The sequence below is a fragment of the Rhincodon typus genome, chromosome 13, assembly GCF_021869965.1.
Source record: "Rhincodon typus isolate 14 chromosome 13, sRhiTyp1.1, whole genome shotgun sequence".
NCBI classification, from domain to species: domain Eukaryota; kingdom Metazoa; phylum Chordata; class Chondrichthyes; order Orectolobiformes; family Rhincodontidae; genus Rhincodon; species Rhincodon typus.
In genome coordinates this window covers 27,866,495-27,891,523 of record NC_063344.1, presented here as the reverse complement: position 1 = coordinate 27,891,523, position 25,029 = coordinate 27,866,495, and the positions used below count along the sequence as shown (strand labels likewise).

The window sequence follows — 25,029 nt, the reverse complement described above, 5'->3', positions numbered from 1 at the left end:
TTAACAGCTCCTTTATAAATCGCTATTTTATGCCACAAGGACAAATGGTTATCCTGCAGAAGAATTTAAGGAGCTAATCACAGGAAACCTGGGTTCCGATAAGAAGGCAAGCTGCAGAGTTTATAGTTCCAGAGGAGTAGTCAATATTGTGAATGAAATAATCTAAATGATCATTAATAATGTCACACCACACATTTGAGTCACAGAAAATTATAAAAGAATTCCACTCCAGGATTCCTCAGGAACAGAACTCCAGAGAACAACACTGCACAAGGAGCAAACCCTGGACATCCAGAGACAGATATTTTGGTCGGTATCATAGCTAAATTCCACCATTAATCGGGTAATAGCCAAGTTGGGTTGTGAGGCTTAACTTGATTACGTTAAGGGTCTTACTTAGCCCTAAAAACTACATCTTAACTTCTTCATGAAAATGTCATTTAAGTTTAATTTGAACACAGAACTGTAAGGGGAAGTAGAAAATTAACTTGAACACTCCTCTTCAAAATGTTGGAGAACAACCTTAACACATTGACAGGAAAATAACACAGATTTAACCAGAAGTCATTCAAATGACAAAACAGAACATGAGCTATTCTTTTGCTAGTTTTATGTTCAGAACATGAAACCAAATTATGCTTCTCAGCCAAAATACCACGTTCAATCGTATGTATAGAACAGAATGATTTGATTACTTTCTTTTAGAATGTGTTTTTAGAATTCTCTCTTGGCTTCTATTGATTCTGTCACATCCAAAGGAAAAGAAAGTTTGATGGACCTCACAGCATCAATAAACTGCACATCTAAAGCATCTTCAAAATAAAAAAAAAACTTGAGGTAATCATGAAAGCATCATTGATCAAAGTTTGACACCCATCCACTGAAAGAGATATCAGAGGAGATGACCAAAGGTTGATCAATGAGGTAAGTTTTCATGGGCACCTTAAATAACGACAGATCGGTACAGATGGGGACGTTGTTAATGAACATAAGAAATAGGAGTAGGAGTAGACCATTCAGTCCTTCTAACCTGCACTACCATTCAACCAGATAATGGCTGGTCAACTACTTCAACAACATTTTTCTCCACTAATCCTTTGATGTTTCTAATACGTATAATATCTAAGATTAGAGTAAATGCAGACGGAATTGTGGAAAGAATTCCAAAACTTATGACCAAGGTATTTGAAAGCACGGTACCAACAATGCAGCAGCTGAAATCAGGATCCAAAAAATGCCAGGATTAGGGGAGAACAGAATCTCAAAGAATTGTAGGATTGGAGAAAGCTGTAGGTACAGAGGCAATTTTAATATTATGCCAGGGCTGAAAGCCAGTGTGTGCCACCAAGCACCGAACTGATGGATGAACAGTACTTGGTGCAAATTAAGATGCAGGCAATAGAATAACTGTTTGAGACCAAGTTGAATAAATAGCTTTGGTTCATCACCAGGTGAATCTGCTACAGGGAGGATTTCTTTTTAATTCTGAAAAACAAAAGAAGACATTACGTTTGTCCTGAGAAGGCTCAACCATATTCAATTGCTTCAACAGTGACGAGACCATAATCATAAGGTCGGGAGTGGTGATGTTCACTGATAACTGAAAAACATTCAACATCAATTGTGACTCAAGAACACAAGGCAGTCCATATCCAAACGCAACACAATCTGTATAATATCCAGGTTTCAGCTGATAAATGGTCAGTAACATTCACACCATACCAGTGCCAGGCAATGACCATTTTCAACACAACACAGTCTAATCATCATTCCTTGAATTTCAATGGAATTACCATCTATGCATCCCCCAACATTAACATCCAGGAGGTTGCCATTGACTGGAAACTGAATTGGACTAGCTATAAATACTGACTACAAGTGGAGGGCGGAGACTAAGAATCCAGCAGTGAGTAATTTACCTACTGACTCCCCAAAGCCTGTCCACCATCTACAAGGCACAAGTCAGGACTGTGATGGAACAATCCCCACTTGCCCAGACCAGTACAGCTCCAAAAACACTCAAGAAACTTGACGCAATTCACAGCAAAGGAGCCCACTTGATTGGTACCACAACCGCAACATTCATTCCATCGCACAGAAGCTCAGTAGCAGCAATGGATACCATCTACAAGATGCACGGTAGATATTGACTGCGGATTCTTAGACAACACTTTTCAAACCCACGACCACTATCATTTGGAAGTGCAAGGGCAGCAGGTATATGGAAACATCACCATGTGCAAGTTCCCCTCTAGGCCACTTACCATCTGACTTGAAAATATACTGACATTTCTTAACTGGCGCTAGATCAAAATCCAAGAATTTCCTCCCTATTGGCATTATGGGCATACCTTCACCAAATGAATTGCAGCCCTTTAAGAAGACAGCTCACCACTATCTTCTCAAGGGCATATAGGGATGGTCAATAAATGCTGGTCAGTCAATGACACCCACGTTCTATGAATTAAGAAAATGCAAGTGATAAGAAAAAAAGTGATAGAAATTTTACAAAAATATAGTGCTTATTAGCTGAGAAATTGCACCGCATAAACAATTGCACAATTAGCAAATACAATAAATGTGTCCATAAAATGATTAAGGGAAATATGTAAGGATTTGAATTTCTATAGAATCTTTCACATCCACAGAATGCTTCAATGCACTCTACAGTCAATGAACTACTCAGAAGTTTAGGTCTGTTGGCAAACATGATTCCAAAGACACCAATGACATGAAAATCCAGTTTTGTTTTTGGTGGTTGGTGAAGAGACCAGGACCAAAAGATCTCCTTTATTCCTTTCAAATAATGCTTTGGGATCTTTAATGTTCACTACTGTTTGATGCTAAATAAAGTTTTCAGGTTGCATGTGTGCAAATATCATCTGGAAGAGTTTGGAATGAGAGGGAAGGATATTGAAGAGGAGTACTTTTGAATGGTTCAGCTAGTGGTGATAATGGGGGCTTGTGGTGAGGCATGAAACTCATGCAAACTGTTGCCAGGTAAGCCAGTTGCTAGTGGTTTGGTTGAAAGTTACTCCTTTCCTTTTCAGCATCCTCTTCCTCAGAATCACAGCTGGTTTTCTGATGCTCAATCTTTATACCACAGTGATGTTGAGTGGCAATATTGTGCAATACAAGCATTCAAGCAGCTCATTTGTCTAAGTTGCTTTGTAGAGCTCTCCAACAAATCCTGCCATTTAAAACATTCTTTCAAGGTGACAATTTCTTCTTTGTCATTGCACGTAGTTCTGGTCGCAGTGCGATAGTTGCACATTGTGACAGTATTGTTATAGGGTCAACAGGCATGTAGCCTTCGTCTACCAGCAGACTACCAGGAACAAAAACAGAAGTTGCTGGAATAGCTCAGCAGGTCTGGCAGCATCTGTGAAGAAAAAAATCAGAGTTAATGTTTTGGATCCGGTGACCCCATTTGACTCTAACCAATGGAGAATTTGCCCCTGATACCCATGACTCCAGTTTAGCTATGGCTTGATGCCACACTAGATCAAATATGGCCTCAATGCAAAAAGGCATTGAGCATGCTGGCCTTCATTGGTTGAGGCATAGAATATAGGGTTGGGATGTTATGTTACAGTTGTATAAGTCATTGGTGAGGCCGCACTTGGAGTAATGTATATAGTTTTGGTCACTCTGTTATAGGAAAGACATAGCTAAACTGGCAAGTGTGCAAAGAAGATTTACAAGGATGTTGCCAGGACTAGTAGGCCTAAGTTATAGGCAGAGGTTAGCCAGGATAGGACTTTATTCCTTGGTACGTAGGAAAATGAGGGGTGATCTTATTGAGATGTATAAAATCATAAGGGGCATAGATCGGAATGCAAATAGTCTTTTTCCCCAGGGATGGGGAATTGAACACTAGAGGGCATAGATTTAAGGTGAGGGGGGTAGATTTAAGAAAGACCTGAGGGACAACTTCTTCATGCAGAGACTGCGTACATGGAATAAGCTGCTGGAGAAAATGGTTGAGGCAGGTACAAGAGCAACATTTAAAAAACATTTGGATAGGTACATGGATAAGAAGGGTTTATAGGGATATGGACCAAATGCATGCAATTGGAACTAGCTGAGTGGGCACCATGGTCAGCATGGATCAGTTTGGGCTGAAGGGCCTGTTTTCATACTGTATGACTCTATGGCTGTCACTGTCACCTCACGTCTCAAAGTCAGGTCTTTTGTCTGTGTTTGAACCAAGGCTGTAATGAGGTGGGGATCGGAGTGACCCTGACGCAAGCTTGACATCACTGAGCAAGTTCTTGCTGAGCAGCTGCTGCTGTTGATGACACCTTCTATCACTTAATTAAGGATTAAGTGTAGACTGATGGGATAGTAATTGGCTGGGTTGGATTTGTCATGCTTTTTGTGCACAGGACACAGCTGGGCAATTTTCCACAATGTCAGTTAGATGCTAGTTTTGTAACTGAACTGGAAGAGCTTGCCTAGGGGAGTGGCAAATTCTGGAGCACAAGACTTAAGTACTATTGCCATAAGTTGTCAGGGCCCATAGCTTTGCAGTATCCAGTGCCTCCAACCATTTCTTGATATCACATGAAGTGAATTGAATTACCTGAAGACAATCATCATTTTGCTGATGATCAGAAGTATTCTGATAGGGCAATAATTTACCAGATTGTACTTGTCCTGTCTTTGTGGACAGGAATTAGCTGTACAACTTTCCATAGTGTTAGGTTGATGCCAGTGTTGTAACCATACTAAAACAGCTCGGCCAGGGCATAGCTTGTTTTGGAACATTTTATTTATTTGTTGTGGGCCAATATTTATTTCATATTCTAACTGTTTTGGAGAATGTGGTGGTGAGCTACCCCTTGGGGTGTCAGGCCACCCATAATGTTGTCAGGAAAGGAGCTCCAGAACTTTGACCCTACAACAGTGAAGGAACTGGTATGAAGTCCCAAGTTAAGATGGTTTGCATTTTACAGGGGTCCTTGCAGGTAGTGGTGGTATTGTGCATCTGGTGTTGTTGATGAAGCCATGGTGAGTTGCTGAAAAATATCTTGTAGATGGTACACACTGCTGCCATTGTGCACCAGTGGTGTGAATGTGAAGGGGTGGATGGGTGCCAATCAAGTGGGATGCATTATCCTGATCGGTGTCAAGCCTCTTGAATGTTGTTGGATCTGTACCCATCCAAGCAAGTGGAGAGTATTCCATCACAATCCTGACATGTGACAAAAAAGGGATATTGTATATGGTGGCAGACATTGGGGAGATATGAGATGAGTCATTTGCAACAGAATTCCTAGCCTCTGACATGCTCTTGCAGCCACAGTATATGTATGGCTGCTTCAGTTCAATACCTGGTCAATGGTAACTCCCGTGATGTTTGTAGTGGGGAATTTGGTGAAGGTAATGCCATTCTAGCAGAGATGGTTAGATTCTCTGTCATTGTAGATAGAGTCATATTTACAGAAGCAGACCCTTCAACCTAACTCATCCACGCTGACCAGTTTTTCTAAAATGAATTAGTCCCACTTGTCTGTGTTCAGCCCATATCCCTCTAAACCTTTCCTATCCATGTACCTGTTCAGATGTCTTTTAAATGTTGTAATTATACCCGCTTCTGCCCATTTCTTCTAGCAGCTCATTCCATATACACATCACCCTTTGTGTGAAAAAGTTACCTCTTGGGTCACTTTTAAATCTTTCTCCTCTCACTTTACAGCTATGCCCTCTAGTTTTGGACTCCCCTACTCTGGGGCAAAAACCTTAGCTATTCATCTTCATAATTTTATAAATCTCTATAAGGTCACCTCTCAGCCTCCTATGCTCCAGGGGAAAAAGTCTCAGCCTATCCAGCCTCCCCGTGTAATTCAAACCCTCCAATCTTGGTAACATGCTTGTAAGTCTTTTTTGCATCCTTTCCAGTTTAACAACATCCTTCCTCTTGCAGGGCAATCAGAATTATTCAAATGTGTACTTCACAGTACTTCAAATGTGGCCTTATCAATGACTTGTACAGCCATGACATTGCGTCCAAGCTCCCATACCCAGTGCTCTGATCACCCTGTCTACCTGTGGTGCCACTTCCAAGGAACTATGTACCTGCACCCCTAGGTCTCTCTTTTTGACAACACTTCCCCAGGGCCCCATCATTAACTGTATAAGTCCTGCCCTGGTTTGTCTTAGCAGAATGCAACCCCTCTATTACCTAAATTAAAAGCCATCTACCATTCCTCGGCCCAGTTAATAAAGATCCCTTTGTACTCTTTGCTGTCCACTTACCACCAATTTTGGTGTCATCCGCAAACTTACTAACCATGCCTCCTATATTCTCATTCAAATCGTTTATATAAATGTCAAACAACAGTGGACCCAGCACTGATCCTTTAGATGATCATTTCCTGGCACTTATGTAGATCAAATGTTACCTGCCACTTGTCAGCCCAGGTCTGGATGCTGTCCAAGTGACTGCACGTAAACACTAATTGCTTCAGTATCTGAGGTGCTGTACATTGTGCAATCATCAGTGAATGTCCCCACTTCTGACCTTATGATGCAGGGAAGATTATTGATTAGACAATTTCCAGGACTAGGATACTACCCTGCAAAACTTATGCAGTGATATCCTGAAGCCAGGATGATTGACTTCCATCAACCACAACCATCTTCCTGTGTGCTGGTTACGACTCCGACCAATGGAGCGCTTTCTCCTCAATTCCCAATGGTTCTAGTTTTGCTCAAGCTCTTTGATATTATACTCAGTCTAATTCTACCTCTCACCTCCCCTCTGAAGTTTAACTCTTTTGTCCTTGTTTAGACCAAGCTGTAATGACAGCAGGAGACTAGTGGCTCTGCAGAATGCAAGCTTAACATAAGTGAGCAGCTCATTCCTTTTTAACACTATTGATGACACCATTCCAACACTTTACTAGTGATCATGAATAGATTGATAGGCCAGTAATTGGCCGAGTTGGATTTTGTCTTGCTTTATGTGTAAAGGACATACCTGGAAAATTCACCGCATAGTTGGGTAGATATCAGTGTTGTATCCATACTGGAACAGCATGGCTCAGGGTACAACTAGTTCTAGACCAGAAGTCTTTAGTAATATTGCCATAAAGTTGTTGGAGTTATAGCCTTCGCAGTATCCAGTATCTTTACCTATTTCTTGATATCACCTGCAGTGAACTGAATTGGTTGAACACTGCTATTGATGATGTTGGGAACAACTGTTGCAATTTGCCACAAGCCTCTCGATGTTAGTAACACAGATTTTACAGGATCGATAGGCCCATGCCATTGTCATGACATGCCTTTGTCTTTTCTCATGCCTCAGTTGAAATCAGGTGGTTCATTTGTTTTTTTTTAATTTTTATGTAGTGTTTTGGCACATCTAAATGTTTTGCTATAGCACTTCCCAGACAGCAATTAAGTGTGAACGCCAATAACGTCTGGAGTCACAGATAGGTCACCACAGATTTCCTTCCCTGAAGGACATTAGTGAATAGAAGGGTTTTTACAGTGATTGAGAGTTTTATGGTCAGAATTACTTTATTGTGTAAATTTGCATGGAATTTCAACCCAGGTCCCTACAGCATTAGTCTGGACTGCTGGATCACTACTCCAGTACTATTTTTGTTAATCCAATGTCATTACTATTATGTCACTATCACAATTGGAAGCGCAGAAGGAAAAAACAGTAAAACTGATGAATGGCATACACTGGTCCAACTTATATTTTGCGGGTCCTTGCTAGTTTATTCGAAACATTACTCTCACGCTTGCTAGGTCTCAATAATTTTCATTTAAAATATAACCCTATTATATCAATATTATATAATTTATGAACATATGAGTTAAGAGCAGGGACAGGCCACTTTTATGTTTAAGTCTGCTCCACCGTTCAATTAGATCATGACCGATGTAATTACCGCATTCCAGCCTAACCCTGATAATCTTTTCAGATCCTCCTTAAATATTCAAAGACACCACCTTTTGAGAGAATTCCAAAATCTGTGTGAGAGAAAATTTCTAATTGCTGTCTTCTCTAAAGTGTCTCCTAACTCTAGATTCTCACACAAGAGTAAACATCCTTTCCACATGCACCCTGTCAAGTCCCATCAGAATTTTATACGCGTCAATCAAATCACCACTTACTATTTACATTTCAGCAGAGACAGGTCTAGCCTGTCCACAGGTCAAAGGTGTATTTTCACCCTCTCTGAATTGCTTCCAATGTATATATTTTTTTCGTTCATAAGGAAACAATTTCCTTTTCTATTTTTATTTTTCTATTCAATTCCGGATCGATGGCTGCTCTGACTTTCCCCTGGAAACTAGTTTGCATTCCACTTTTCTGAACATTACCACCCAGACCACTCAATGGTGCGGGTTGAAAAACTGTCTCACGCTTTTCTGCGGGTACAAAAAGACATTTTGATGCAAAAAAAAATCGACTCCCGACAGTAACTCTTTTATTATGAATCACGGAATGATATGAACACATAGGAAAGGGAACAAAAACAGAAAGACCACAATTTACCTTTCAGCAACTCTACATGGAGTCAGAGCGCCCTCTAGCGGTTTTCCTGTCCTCCCGGAAATGCGTCTGTTTACAAACGGAAACTCTCTGTCTTTCAAGCGGTTGCTAAGGGCGCTGACGGTAACCTAGGGAGTCCCGCTGCAACACAGCAACATCAATCCGCTTTAATTGATTTATTTTAAAACCCGATTTTCATTGAAAGAAAGCGTAGAAAATGACGAACAATGTTCTGTGCGAAATAAATTGGGACGATGGCTTCGCTATACCCGTGGCAAATGCAGAAAACAAGTCTTTGGAAGATGAAGTAAGTGGTGGCCCCAAGGATCAAAGTACCTCCAGTTAAAATACAACGTAATTCATAATTGCAAATAGCTGTTGCCCTCCTTTGCTGATTGCGGGTAGCATTCTACTTTCGATTCTGGCTTTGTGATTCTATTGTACTTTCCTTTAATGGAATGCCATGTTAATCACTAAAACTTAGCAATTTACTTGAATCTCACACGAGCTCTCCGTCCACAAACATGCCTATCGGAAGGGGCCTGACACCCACTATAGTTCGGCCGGAAACAAAACCGTGACAACAAGGTGCAGGGCTGGATGAACACAGCAGGCCAAGCAGCAAAAACCGTGGTTGATTTTTTAAAGAACTTTTTCCCAGTTCAGAAATGTTAAGACCAACTTAGCGCTCCATGAGACAAATTGATACGTGGGTCTCTCATGGTACACGAGTGTATTAGGAGATCTGTATAGCCACCGACTTTTTATAAGAGACCCTGCTCGTGGTATGTTCAACCACCATTATTAAAAGTACTCTGCGGCATAACTTCAGTTGATTTTCCTGAAGCAGAATGAGATTTATGTTAATCACCTTGAGAAATAAAACCATGTTTGAATGAAACTTAGTGAAATTAATTTATATACATGTATCCATCTAATTTATTCAACAACTAAACAAAGTGTCTGATATACGATTGTATCATGATGTGAAAATATTTAATATTATATCATTTATTGTGGAACTATTCCTATTAAAGCACAGAATTAAGTGAGCATAAGTATTTTAGGAGCTTAGGCACCTGGAGCAGATTGCACACAATAACACGGTGGCTCAGTGCTTAGCAGGGACTTGGGTTCAATTCCGGCCTTGGGTGATTGTCTGTGTGGAGTTTCCCTGTGTCAGCATGGATTTTTTCCCACAGTCCAAAGATGTGTAGGTTAGGTGGATTTGTCGTGTAAATTGCCCCAGAGGATGAGAGTTATGCAGGTTAGGTGGGTTAGCTGTGGTATGTGCGGGGCCATGGGAATAGGGTCGGGAGGTATGATGCTTTTTGAAGTGCCGATGAGATTTGATGGACCGAATGGCCTCGATCAGCACTGTAGGGACTCTGTTATATGAGGTGGGGGTGAGGCTATGGACTGGAAAATAAGGATTCCAATTCTTGTAATCACAGGAAGCCAGTGTAATTCACTAATCACAGGTTGAAGGATGAATGGGACTTTGCAAACATTGGTTGCAGATGATTATGGAGGATAGAATGTGGAAGACTGATCAGCTTCATTGTTCTGCAGACATTTCATTACCCTGCTGGGTAACATCATCAATGCAGCCTCCAATGAAGCGCTGTTGTGTTTTCCCACCTGGTATTTAAACTCTGATGTCCGTTGAGTTGGGTTACCTCACTTCCGGTTTCCTTCGCAGTGGAGTATATATTGGGTCTAGCTGTATGTGTTTGTTGATGGCCTTCTTAGTAGAGAACCAGGCCTCTAGGAATTCCCGTGCTTGTCTCTGCTTGGCCTGTCCCAGGATCCTGGTGTTGTCCCAACCAAACTGGTGGTTTTCCTTATCCATGTGGATGGAGATGAGTGAGTATTGGTCGTGTCTTTTTGTTGCTAGTTGATGTTTGTGTATCTTGTGGCTAAATTTCATCCTGTCTGTCCAATGTAATGTTTGTCGCAGTCTTTGCAGGGGATCTTGTATATTACGTTGGTCCTGTCCATAGTGGGTAACAGGTCTTTGGTTCAGGTTAGCAGTTGGCGTAGGGTTGATGTGGGTTTGTGTGCTACTCTGATGCCCAGTGGTTGTAGGAGTCTTATGCTCAGTTCAGATGTGTTCTTGATGTAAGGTAGTGTGATGAGTGTGTCGGGGCATGCAGTATCTTCCTGGTGTCGTTCATGTAAATAGGCATCTTCTGACCCACTTTTTTGGGTATCCGTTGACCTAGAATACTTGGAGGTACTCTTCTTTTTGGCATAGTTGTGTTGCTAGAGTGTGTTGTTGCCTGTTTAAATAGAGTTTTCACGCAACTTTGTTTGTGGGTGTTAGGGTGGTTGCTGTTGAAATTCAGTACTTGGTCAGTGTGTGTGGCTTTCCTGTGTACCTTTGTAGGAAGTCCCCATTGGTCCTGCATTCTACTATGACATCAAGGAATGGGAGCTGTTTGTTCTTTTCCTCATCTTTGGTGAATCTGATCCCGGTGAGAGTGTTGTTTACTGGTTCATGTGTCTCCTCTAGTTTGGTCCATTTAACAATTATGAAGGTATTGTCCATGTACAATATCCATAGTTTTATTTGGATTAATGGAAGGGCCATGCTTTTGAGTCTCTGCAGCACCGCTTCAGCATTCCTTGATGTCATAGTGGAACGCAGGACCAACGGTTGTGAAGAGTGTGGTCTGCCTCAGAGAGAAGGAACAATTGAGTCTGTAGCTAGGAGAGTTTGTGACTGGGGTGGTGGACAATGGTTTCTGTCTTCCCAATATTGCACATCGGTACAAGATATTGGACAAGCAGTTGATAATCCATCAGCAGTGGAAGAGGTACTTGTACACTTGATCTGGACCATCTGTGGACCAGTTTGTGGCACATTAACTTCTGCATCACAAAATTCCAAATTCAAGTCCTACTCCAGAACTTTAGTGTAAAATTCAAGTCTGATACTCAAAGTGCAGTATCAAGGAAACAGTATACTGTTAGAGTTGCTGCCCTTTGGACAAGAATTCGATCTCCAATGTACATCTCAGCTGGATGTAAAAGGTGCTATGGCACTACTTTGAAAACATTGTGCCAGTGTCCTAACTAATATTTGTGCCTGAATCAATGTCATACAAATTTGACTTTTAGCCATTGTACACTGCTGTTTCTGGGAATTTGCTGTGTTCCTATTAGGTAGGCATTTTTACGTTACATCAGTGAGTACAATTCAAAAAATTGGTTGTAAATTGCCTTGCTAAATCTGAGAGTCATAAAACGGGCCTATATAAATGCAAATCTTTCTTTCTAAATGTTAGCAGATTATATGTGAAAAACAGTGCTGTGTTTTCTGACAATGTTGCCAAAGGGCAGAATATAGATGAGAAATAGGCATGGGTCATGATGACGGTGCGGGAGCAGAAGGAGATACCACTGCAAGTGATTTTCTGAACAGATTGCTATGAGTGGAGGCATTTCAACAAATCTCAATGGGACCTCAATAAAACAGGGCCCAGGTAACAAAATTAAGTAGTAAACATTTTTTAGAAAATAATTGGATCCAGATGTGTGCAGTCCTTTGTAGCAGGATAACAGTGGAGAGGCATTAAAGAAGCATAATGTGGTCAACTGTGCTAAAGGCTGCAGATTGAATCAATAGGCCAATTATTTCATTCAAGCAGTTGTTCTCAGTTATTGCTTATTATAAAACTGAAATTTAATTATTCTTTCATTAATGATATATAAATATGTTGTAGGTAATTCAAAAGAAACACATTCTGCAATATAAATTTATAGTTTTTAAATTAATGCTAAAGTTAGTCACATTTTAAATTCAATTGGATTACAAGAAACACTAAATGTTTTTTAATCTGCTGAACTAGCTCAAATGCTGCTTCATAGCAGCTATTTATACAGCGGTATCTGTTAAACAGGTTGATAACATTTGTATCAGCAGTAAAATACTTCACACATTCATACAAGGCAAGACATGAAATTATACTTTCTGATCTTATTACCATAGGTACAAAAGAAGCAGAAGGAAAAAGATAACCTTGAAAGCCAGTTGACTCATGTTGAGGACCGCATCCATGCAATGACAATGCATCTGCAGAATGTTCATCAGGAGTTAATTAATACGCAGGTATATATTACTGGCAAAAGATTAAGTTATTCTGACTATTCCTGCAACATTTAATGCTGACTGAGATGGTCTAATACATAATGCCATTGTCCAATATATAATGTATAGTGCTAGTTTGCAAGGTTCCTTTACAGATAGACTCCAAGCAGATTATAAATGTCTCAGATTTTAATTACAGCTCCTGCCAAGCATTTTTTTCTTCATTGTGTGGGATGTGGATAGTACTGGCAAGGCTGGCATTTGTTGCCCACCTCTACATGATATTGAACTGATGGCTCACTACATCATTTCAGAGGGCAATTAAGTGTCAACCACAATATTGTCGGTCTGGAGTATGGGAAGAAGCGATGGCAAAGTGGTATTGTCACTGAACTAGCAACACAGAAATTTAGAAATATTCTGGAGACCCAATTTGAATCCCGCCACACCACACAATGGAATTTGAATGAAAAAAGTTTTGGTTTAAAAAAAAGTCTACTGTTGACCATTAAAGCATTGTCAATTGTTGTAAAAAATTACATCTTCTTCTTCTTTAGGGAAGGGAAATTGCCGTCTTTACCTAGTCTAGCCTACAGGTGGCTCCATACACACAGCAATTTTGTTGGGAACCCTGCAGCCCAATGATATCAATGTGGACTTCACAAGCTTCAAAATCTCCCCGTCCCCGACCGCATCCCAAAACCAGCCCAGTTCGTCCCCGCCTCCCTAACCTGTCCGTCCTTTCTCCCGAGATATTAGGAACTGCAGATGCTGGAGAATCTGAGATAACAAGGTGTAGAGTCCTTTCTCCTGCCTATCCACTCCTCCCACCTCAAGCCCCACCCCCACCTCCTACCTACCAGCTTCATCCCCGCCTCTTTGACCTGTCTTTTTTCCCCGGACTGACCAACCCCCACCCCAACTCCCCACCTACACTCACCTTTACTGTCTCCATCCCCGCCTCCTTGACCTGTTCGTCTCCTCTCCACCTATCTGCTCCTTTATCCATCTTCCCTCCGCCTCCCCCTCTGTCTCTACTTATTTAAGAATCCCCTTCCCTCCCCCATTTCTGAAGAAGGGTCTCGACCCGAAACGTCAGCTTTCCTGCTCCTCTGATGCTCCTTGGCCTGCTGTGTTCATCCAGCGCTACACGTTGTTATATCAGCAATTTTGTTAACTCTTTTCTGACCTGTCAAATGGCATAGCAAACCACTCAATAGTATAAACTGCTTAAAGAAAGCTTAGAAAGAAAGACCAACAAACCTAGGCACTTGGGAGTGGGAGTGGTGGTGGTGGTATTGGGGCAGTAAGCGAAAACGTGAAGAAGAATCCCAGAGAGAAAGAAAAACCAATAATGGGGACTCTTATGTAGGTGAAAATGGGTTGGCAGTTTTGAAAGGAGCCCATGCCAGGCTAGAATTGGGGAAGTATCACAGACAAGTCAAACAACAGCCTCACAGTCATAAACACAGAAATGTGCCTCGTAGACATTGTCACAGACAACAGCATCACCAACCCTGGGTATGTTCTGTCCGTCCAGTGGACCAACGAGATGTTGCATGCACAGTGGTATATGTTTGGGAGAGAGTTATCCTGGCAGTCATCAACATTGACTCCAGACCCCATTTAGTCTTATGGTGTCAGGTCAAATATAGGCGAGGAAACCTCCTACTGATAATCATGTACTGCCTCAGCTGATGAATCTGTATTCCTTCGAGTTGAAAATTACTTGGAGGAAGAACTGAGCATGCCTAGACATTCAGAATGTATATGGAAGGGGAACTTCAAAGTCCATTACCATAAGTGGCTTGGCAGCACCGCCACTGACAGAGCTGGTCGAGTCCTAAAGAACATAACTGCTAGATTAGGTCTGTGGCAGGTGGTAAAGGACAAGTGTTAAAAACATACTTGACCTCACCAATCTGCCTGCTGTAGGTGCATTCCTCCATCACAGTTAAAGTTACAGTGGAGTGACCACCTCACAGTCCTTGTGGAGACGAAGTCCTGCCTTCACACTGAAGATATCCTCCAGTGTGTTGTGTGACATGTGCTATAAGAAAGATGTTGTGAAACTTGAAAGGGTCCAGAAAAAATTTACAAAGATGTTGCCAGGTTTGGAGGGTTTGAGCTATAGGGAGTAGCTGAATAGGCTTAGGCTGTTTTCCCTGTCGTATCGGAGGCTGAAGGGTGACCTTATAGAACCTTTATAAAATCATGAGGGGCATGGATAGAGTGAAGAGCCAAGGTCCTTTCCCCAGGGTAGGGGAGTCCAAAACTAGAGGGTATGGGTTTAAGGTGAGAGGAGAAAGATTTAAAAGGGACCTAAAGGACAACTTTTTCACGCACTGTGTGGTGCGTGTATGGAATGAGCTGCCAGAGGAGGTGATGAAGGCTGATACAAATGCAAAATTTAAAAGGCATCTGGATGGGTTTATGAATAGGAAGGGTTTGGAGGAATATGGGCCAAATGTTGGCAAATGGGACTGCATTAATTTAGGAAATCTGGTCGGTCTGGACAAATTGGACCGCAGTGTCTGTGCTGTACGTCTCTATGACTTTATAACCCAGTGCCAAATGGGATAGATTTCAGACAAATCTAGTATCCCAAGACTGGGCATCCATGCAGCACTGTAAGCCATCAGCAGCAGTAGATTATACTCAAACACCATCTGCAAATGATAACCCACAATATCACACCCCACGACCGTTACCATTAAGCCAGGTGATCAATTCTGCATTAATGAATAGAGCAGCTGGGCATGCCAGCAGTAGCCTCAGGCCATCCCTAAAACAAGCTAGAAAAAATAATCAGGAAGAGTCAGCATGAAAGTGAAATCATATTTAACCAATTTATTGGAGTTCTTTGAAGGAGTAACATGCACTGTGGATAAAGGGAGGCCCATAGATGGACTATATTGGAATTTCAGAAGGCATCAAAGGTTACTGTGGGAAATAAAAGCTCATTTTGTAGGGAGTAACATATTAATGGATAGAAGATTGTCTGACCGGCAGGAAACAGAGTATGCACAAATGGGTTTTGTCTGATTGGCAGGATGTAACGAGTGGAGTCCTTCAGTAGTCTGAGCTACAGCCTCAACTTGTTGCAATTTATATTATTTTCTTAGATAAGAGAAGCAAAGGAATGGTAATTAAATTCATAGATAACAGCAAGATAGGTAGAAAACTATATTGTGAAAAAGACACAAGGAACTTTCAGAGAGATATAGAAAGGTTGAGTGATTGGGCAAAAATCTGACAGACAGAATTTAATTGTTGTTCCTTAAATGGAGATTGATGCAGAAGTTTGAGTTGCAGAGAGATTTAGCTGTTCTGGTATCAGTGACAAAAAATATTAGTATATTGGTTAGCATATGAGAAGACTAATAGAATGATATCCTTTAATATGAGAGGAACTTAAAAGTAAAGATGTCATGTTTCAGTTCAACAAGGTGTTTGCGAGACTACATTTCAAATGTGCAGCTTTGATCTGCTTATTTAAGGAGGGGTGTAAATACGTTGGAGATAGTACAGAGCAGGTTTATTAGATTGATGCCTTAAATGATCAGTTTTCTTTTGGATAGATCAGACAGGCTTGATAGAACTAAAATAGATCCTGAATGGTCTTGACAAGATGGATGTCGAAATGATGTTTCATCTTATTGGTAGTTCAAAACAAGGGGGCATTTTTAAGATTAGGGATTGTCCTTTCAGGACAAGATGAGGGGAAATTCTTTCTCTCAGAGCGTTGTGCAACTTTGGAACTTTCTTGGATTTCTTTTAAAACTGAGGTGGATAGATTCTTGTCAGGTTTGAGGGTTATCGGGGATAGATGAGAATGTGGAATTCAAAACACATCTTAATTTTACTGAATGATGGAGCAGAGTCAAGGATCTGAATTATTTATTTCTGCTCCTATTTCTTTTGTTTCTATGTGACAACATGGTGAAGTTACAACACAGTACTATCTATGTGCCAAAATGCATTAGCAGCAGTGATAGACAGAACAACCGATGGATCAGAGCTAAGCTTTTCAGTCTTGCCACACCTAGTTCAGGGCTAAGAAGTGTTGAGTGGGTGATATATCTCAGCCTCTTCCAGAAGTCCCCTGCATTGCCATGCTTGTCTTCAGCCAATGTTTTCACTTGATGTGATACCTAAATGCAACTGAAGGCCTTGAATACTGCAGAGGCTAAGAGCACCGACAGCATTCCAGCATTAATACTGAAGACTTACAGAGTTATAGATTTACAGCACAGAGAAAGGTCCTTCGGTTCATCAGGTATGTGCTGATCAGAAACAATCTCCAAACTACTCCAATCCCATTTTCCAGCAATTGGCCCATAGCCTTGGAAACCTTGCCAAAGCAAGTGCATATCTAAATACTTATTAAATATTATGAGGGTTTCTGTCTCTCTACCGCCTTTACAGGTCTATCCTGTTGTGCTGCAGAATTTAATGTGTCCCTAACCAAGTTGTTTCAGTACAGCTGCAACACTAGCATCTACCCAGCAATATAGAAAATTACAGAAAAATACAGTTATGTCCTGCACACAAAAGCAGGACAAATCTAATCTGATCAGTCACTTCCCTGTCCGTCTATTTTTGCAAGTCAGCAATATGATAGAAAGCATCATCAACAGTGCTGGCAGGCAGAACTTGCTCAGCAATAACCTGCTCACTAACATTCAGTTCGGGTTCGCCAGGGCAACTCATCACCTGGCCAAGTTACAGTCTTCACTCAAACATGAACAAAAGGGCTGAAGTTAGTAATGAGGTTAGAATGACTGCCCTTGATAGCAAGGATGCATTTGACCAAGTATAGCATCAAGCACCTTGGCAAAACTGCAGTCAATTGAAATCGGTGTGGAGGGGAAAACTCTTTGCTGGTTTGAGTCATACCTAATGCAAAGAAAGATGGTGTGATTTTTGCAGGTCAGTCAGTTCAGCTCCAGGGCATGTCTTTAGGTGCTGTTCAGGGTAGTGTGCTGAGCCCAACCATCTTCAACTGCTTCATCAATGACCTTTCCTTCATCATAAGATCAGAAGTAAGGATGTTTGCTGATGATTGCACAATGTTAAGCACCATTCATGCTGACCTGCACTATATAGAAGATAGACAGCTTCAGGAAGTCAGCAGGTGAGTTACTTTCCTAGTCTATAACCTGCTCTTAAAGCCACAGTAAGTCCTGGTCCAATTTAGTTTTAGTCATGCTAACTCCCAGGATGTTGATAGTGGGAGATTCAGTCATGGTAATGCCACTGAATATCAAGGTGTGATGGTTATTTGCTCTCTTGTTGGAGAGATCCATTGCCTGTGCTTTGGTGCCCCAAAGCATGGTACAAGTCAGGAATCTGATAGAATACTCTTCATTTGCCTCGATGAGTGCAGCTTCAAAAATGCTCAAAACGCTTGACAGGATCCAGGACAAAAATCTCAGTCTTCTCTACCCTGGTCCAGTCCCTGCCCACGTACATCTGTGATTCCTCTGATGCTTTACGCCAGTTTCAAAATTTCCAGTTTGCAGGCTCCGGCCGCCTCTCTTTACCGTGGGCGTGTAATCCGTGGTCTCGGTGTATCTCTGGTTCCTCCCTTCTCTCCCTTGACATCTCTGTTTCCAGTTCTGGGGATAGACTGGTCACTAATATCCACTATAAACCCATAAACTCCCACAGCTACATGGACTATACATCCTTGCACCCTGCTTGCTGTACATCTCCATCCCATTCTCTCAGTTCTTTTGCCTCTGTCGCATATACTCAGATGAAGTTAACTTCGACAAGGCAGCCTCCAAAAAGTCTACCTTCTTCCTCAACCAAAGAATCCCCAGCACCGTTGTCGACAGGGCCCTCAGCCGGGTTCGATCCATCTCCTGCACTTCCGCTCTCACCCTTTCTCTTCCGTCCCACAACAGCGATAGAGTTCCCGTGTCCTTATCTACCATCCCACCAGCATCCACATCCAGAGGATTATCAGACACCATTTCTGCCACCTCCAGTAAGATGACACCACCAGACACACATTTCCCTCCACTCCCTTGACGGCCTTCTGCAGGGACTGTACCCTCCGGGACACCCTGGTCCAGTCTTCCTTCACTCCCAACACCCCTGCGACCACCAAAGGTGTAATACCCTGCTCATTTACCTCCTCCCTCCCCATTATCCAAGGGTCCAAACATACCTTCCAGGTGAAGCAGCACTTCACCTGCACTTCCCACAATCTAGTCTACTACATTCGCTGCTCACAATGTGGTCACCTCTACATTGGCGAAACAAAGCGTAGACTAGGGCACTGCTTCACAGAACATCTACATTCAGCCCACAAAAAAGACCCTAAGCTTCCAGTTGCCTGCCCCCCATTCCCTGGCCAACATCTCTGTCTCAGGGTTGCTGCAATGTACCAGTGAAGCTCAGCACAAGCTGGAAGAACAACACTCACTTTCCACTTGGGGACCCTGCAACCCTCCTGTCTCTGTATCGAATTCAATAATTTTAGGGCCTAAACTCTCCCATGTTCTAGCTGCCTTCCCCACACACCAGGCCTTGTTATCACGTAGTCTGCCATTACACACTACCTATTGTTAGTCACTAACTGTCCCCATTAACAGCTATTCACCCTCCTAGCCAGATCGTTATCAACTCCTTTGTCTATCCAACTGGTCTTCTCTTTCTTTGGGCTCTATCCCCACCTATCGTTTACTCCTTACCCCCTCCTCCCACCCTATCTTCTGCATATAAACCAACATTTTCCTGGCCACCATCAGTTCTGAGGAAGGGTCACCAGACCCAAAACATTAAGTCTGATTTTTCTTCACAGATGCTGCCAGACCTGCTGAGCTTTTCCAGCAACTTCTGTTTCTGTTCCTGATTTACAGCATCTGCAGTTCTTTCAGTTTTTACAAAAATCCACATGATGCACTACAGAAATTTATCAAGGCTCCTTAGAAAGCAGCTTTGAAACCAACAACTATTACCAGCTAGAAGGACAAGGGAAGCACGTTGCCCTTTTTTAACACCACCATCTGATAATTCCTGTCTAAACTATTCATTATCCTGACATGGAAATATATCACAGTTACTGCATTGTCGCTGGGTCAAAATCCTGGAACTCCCTTCCTAACAGCATTGTAGGTGTACTTACACCAAATAGACTGCAGTGCTTCAGTAAAGCTCACCATCACCTTCTGAAGGGTAACTGGAGATGGACAATAAATGGTCGTCAGCCAGCCAGGCCAAAATCTCATAAATGAATTTTACAACAAGTATGACTGACCAGGAGAAGACATTAGATTTCCTAACAGATATTAGTGAACCAGATGTTTGTTTATCCAACAGTGGTTACATGCTCACAATTATAAAGGCTTCTTTTTAATTACAATTTTTTTCTTATTGAATTCACATTTCACCATCTGTCATAGTGGGTTTGAACATATGTCCCCCAAATACTACCCTGAGACTCTGGGCTGTTGGTCAGTGACATTACCACTACATTGCCTGCTGTGCACCTTCAAAAGTTTGTATTGCTATCTCTATGAAGATCATTTTCATTTGGAACCATATCTATACATATCTAACTTCCTTGAAATGGAAAATAGGGCAGAAGTAACTCCGCAAAACTGCATTTCTCAAGAAACTGCGTTGGTAATGATCAGTATCCAGAGCTTAAACTATCCATTTTCCACATTCAAACGATGGCTGAATCTTTCCATGCTTTGGGAAGTTTTATGGAAGGTTTCCCTCTGTGAATTTCTGGTGACCTTTCTCATGCATTTCTTCAGTGCTCACGTCATTAGTTGTGCATTAAGCCTACATGGTACCGTTTACATGCAATCTTGCAGTTAACAGAGGCGGAAATCTTCCTTGATGCCAGGACCTTCTGCTGTAAACACTGGGGATGCCATATTTAAACTCCACCTGTGCATTATTTCAAATGTTGCAAGCTGGGAACTGCCCTTCACAACATGTTGCTGCACAATTCCAAAGGACATGGCTGAGAAAGGAAGGTTTTTGTACACTGCGTCAACAGGAACCTGAAAGTCCTGGGGACTGGATGGTGGAGAGGAGGGCTGTCCTTTTTCCCCAGGATTGACAAAGGAGACCATGGCACTAGATGCTGCCAGCCTGGTTTGAAGTAGCCATCTAGGTCAGTGAGGTGTCCATAGTCCGGAGGAACATGCAAAAATATCATAAGAACGTCAATGGCCTTCATATTCTGCAGGGAAAAGTGCCTCCATTTTCGCCTTGCCACCTCACGTTCTCTCTAACTCTGCCACTGCATCCATCTTCCACCAAAGCTCAAGGTCTACCACTCTCGGTAGCTTGTACCCACCCCATTCCCACAAATTACTAAGTTTTTCTGTCATCTGCAATTCCTGCTCACTTGCTCAGGATACCTCACAACTTTTTTTGCACTTGCACTGTCACTAACAGCTCTTCCAGCCACTTTCATCTCATTCAGTTCCTCCCTTTTTCTCATTGTAAGAAAAAACAGCCCACAATAAGTCTAAAGTGTTCAAAATGGATGGTAGGATGGCTGGTATTCATTTCCTCACCACATATGAGGAGGAAATCCTTGAGTTTGCAGGAGAAGACTGTGAACACTCATGTGATGTTGTTGAGACCTCTATGTCCTAGCAACCAAGTAAGCTTCTTTGTCCTGTGCTGCTGCGCTATTGCCATAAATGTAAGCACATTCTGAACATATTCAATCAGCAACAAATTTACAGTCATTGAATGATGACTGCACTCAAGTCCTCAAGTCCTCATCAATGTCCTCATCTTCCTCCACTTGTGAAAAGCATGAAAAATGATATAAGAGATAACACAGTGTGGAACTGGAGGAACGCAGCAGGCTAGGCAGCATCAGAGGAGCAGGAAAGTTGACATTTCAGGTCGGAACCCACCCTTCTTCCTGACCCGAAATGTCAACTTTCCTGCTTCTCTGATGCTGCCTGGCTTGCTGTGTTCCTCCAGCTCCACGCTGTGTTTTATCTGACTCCAATATCTGCAGTTCTTACTATCTCAAAGATGATATAAGTTGCTCCCAAAGCCAAATTGGGCCTCACTGCTCTTTTGACTCAATTCTGCCACCTACCTCACCATAGCCCATGTCACTCCGACCCCGATAACATTCCACCTATTGTCAAATTTTGCAAAAATTCTGTCTAAGATGTCTTTCCTCAGCCTAGTTACTCATAGGAGCACTTCAGTTTGATGTCACTAAGTGTAGTTGTCCTTCTTGATGATGAAGTTATTCCTCTACAGCCTTTGTGATATAACCCCTTTCCTTCGTAACCCATGACTAAGCCTGTCTCAATAGTGAACATTGCCTTTAAAAATGGCACCTCATGGTGTCCTGCTGGCATTATGACTCTTAATTGGCTAGCTTCCTCACCTGTTAGGTTTTATTGGCTCTTCCTTAGAAAGCCCCTGAGGGAATCACGCACCTGTCCCGCTCCTCCGGTTCACGAAAGCTGCCAGACTGAATATTTCCTCTCTTTTGTCAGGCTGTTTGGTGACTCAGTAAATTCAGGGCATTACGTCAGTTTCTCTCCATAGATGCTGCCAGAATGTCTAAATATACGTAACATCCCCCATCTTTAAATATGTGAGATGTTTCCTGGGACCTATTTATAATATGAACAATGGAATAAGTTATCATTCCCAACGTGATGGAATCTTATTATCATTCACTTGATCCTTTAGCAAGTTTATCTACGTTTTTTCTTACTGTGAAGCAGGCAAACTTACTGAAACTGTACTAATAACTTTTCTCTAAGTCTTTGCAAAAGGCACGAGAAAAAGAATTTGAAACTGAACAACAGTTCAAGCATCTTGCAGAGCGGGAGATGGAACGTCTCAAACAAGAGATTCGGCGGCTTGAAAATGACATGACTTTATTGAGAGAGAGGAAAAATGTTATGGAGGTAAGTGTCAATAAGGCTGTCAAATCATTATGTGATTATTCAAATGGTGTCCTTACTTTTTCTCTTTTCCTTTTCTTTTCTCTTCTTTTTTTCTTTTATATCCAGAAATGTTATCACACACAACCAAACATCCTTTCCCACCACCAAATCACCTGTGGCAATTTTCACCTATTAGCCACCACCATTGAGGCATTTGTGTTTTCCAGTTGATTAACTTACATGCAAAGTCAACACAGGGCTATTCAACTTATCAGGTGAAGGAGAGGGAGGCGGCTGAATCAAAATGGAGTTAGAATGGTGTCATTTCATGACTAATTTGAAAATTGCGTGAAATTCAAGCTATTTGTGTGCACAACTAAGTTGCATTGGCATCATGATCAGTCGCCAAAGGTCAACTGGAGTCTCAGAAGGCACTCACTGTACAGTATTTAATTCTCTATTTGTTAACAATTACTAGAAAGTGTTGTATATAGGTCTGAAAGAATTAATACTGAAGAGTGCCATAAGCACCATCCAGAACAGCTGAGGATTTTAAATGGTTGAGACTTAACATCTGGGTCTCCTCAAAGTCTATGTATCTATCATATCAACAAAACTTGATCTGATTGTATCTGTTTCTTATCTGGTTGGTTAGGGGATAATTATCCCCAAAATTCAGTGTCTTCTAGTTTCCATTTGCCTATTTTCATTTTCATTTCCATTTTCCATACTCATTTGCCTAATGACTGTTTATTGATTTGTAATCTGCTGAATAAAAATATTTTGTCAACTTGAAAATCTGAACTAACTGCCACTATCATTTCCCATTCTGCAGAATTAAATTACTAAAATGAGTTGCTAAATATAATTGGAGGTATTTAATATAGTAAAAACATTTTGCTACAGCAAGCTGACACTTTTTTCTTATGTGTATCAGTTATTGTATTCACTCTGTACAGTTACAATAGAGGCTAGAGGACTGCACTGTCACTTTGTCCCATTATTCCACAGGTTGCAACGTAAAATAAAAATAGTTTTTCAAGTTGTTGCGATGACCAATTAAGTACTTTATCTATATAAGATTTTAAACAAGCATTATCAATCAAGTTTCTTCATCAACATAATTATTGATTTATTATCAAAACAAAACCTAACCAATTATTGCACCTTTATTGGATAACAGAACTAGACAGGGTAAATGCAGGAAGGATGTTTATGATGACTAGGGAATCCAGAACAAGGGGGTCACAGTCTAACGAATTAGGATAGGCCATTTAGGACTCAGTTCAGGAGAAAATTCTTCATCCATAGAGTGAGGAGCCTGTGGAGTTTCCTGCTACGAAAAGCTAATGAGACAATTACATTGAATGTCTTCAAGAAAGCAATAGAGTTCTTTGGGCTAAAGGGATCAAAGGGTATGGGATGAAAGTGGGTGCAGGGTACTGAGTTGAGTGATCAGCCATAAACATACTGAGGCAGAGAAGGCTTGAAGGGCTGAATGGCCTACTTCTGCTCCTATTTTCTGTGTTTCTATGTAATATAAACAGTTCATAAGATAGAAGTAGAAATGCTTTTCTTAATAAATGTCCCAAGACACAAATGGAAACACACACATGCATTCTTCAGCAAAGTGAAAAAAAACAGATTTCTTTGCAAACTTTGACTTTCTAAAAAGAAATGCTTTTCTAAAAAAAGATACTCTTGGAAGCACAAGAATTAAGCATAGGATATTCCAGAGTCTGTTGCTCTGATGTTCTGGCACATGCAGTCAGGTCATTAATCATGCATGTTGTCTTTAAAGTCTTACAATCACAGCTTGCTCAAGAAATATAATCTTGAGATGTTCTTTCAATCACTCTTTCAAAAAAAATTGTTTCAACCTGAACTGATGTAGAGGGTTTTATTTTCAGAAATGGGAGAGATCAGCTTGGCAGCTTGTTGATAGCAAGCTTTTCTGCAACTCAGCTTGTTCTTGGCAGGCTTTCCTGTAATTCAGTTAGATTAAAACAACTTCACCAAGCTAGTCATTGTTGAAAAACCCCAGTAGGTTCTATTGCAAAGCAAGCAGTTATCACTACACTTGTGATTTCCAGGAAGCCTTGTTAATATTTCCAAATGTCCACAATGAATTTTCAATTACCTCTTTTAAAAAAATGACTCCAGGTATGCCCACAAAACTTAAAATAATGCTCTTTATTCACATTCCTTCAAAACTTAAGTCCTCAAAACAATATTAAATATAAAGTATCTTTGTAACAGTGGTCATATTCAAATTTTGCAGGCAAAGATACATGCATATCTGTTCAATGTTTTGAGTAAAATTAACAGAGTAACTACACTTACAGAACACAAGTCTCCACTTATGACATTGCAACAGTCACTACACTTCGAAAATACTTCATTGGCTGTCGGACGTTTTAGATATATGATGGCTGAGAAATTGCTGTATAAATACAGATCTTTCTATTTTTCAGCGCAACTTTCCAAAAAAAATCATTTTATTATTCAATTTGAGA

The 25,029-nt window shown here is 41.2% G+C and overlaps 1 protein-coding gene across 1 annotated transcript in view; it reads left to right on the top strand.

The window, feature by feature from the left end:
* Positions 1 to 8,631: 8,631 nt before the first annotated feature.
* The window catches only part of ccdc39 (coiled-coil domain containing 39), a 107,340-nt gene continuing 90,942 nt past the window's right edge, over positions 8,632 to 25,029 (top strand). Inside the window, exons 1-3 of the mRNA XM_048604832.1 lie at positions 8,632 to 8,825; positions 12,513 to 12,632; positions 22,388 to 22,534. Coding sequence (XP_048460789.1) covers positions 8,736 to 8,825; positions 12,513 to 12,632; positions 22,388 to 22,534 — 357 coding nt within the window. The 5' untranslated portion in view covers positions 8,632 to 8,735. The remainder of the gene's footprint in view (positions 8,826 to 12,512; positions 12,633 to 22,387; positions 22,535 to 25,029) is intronic.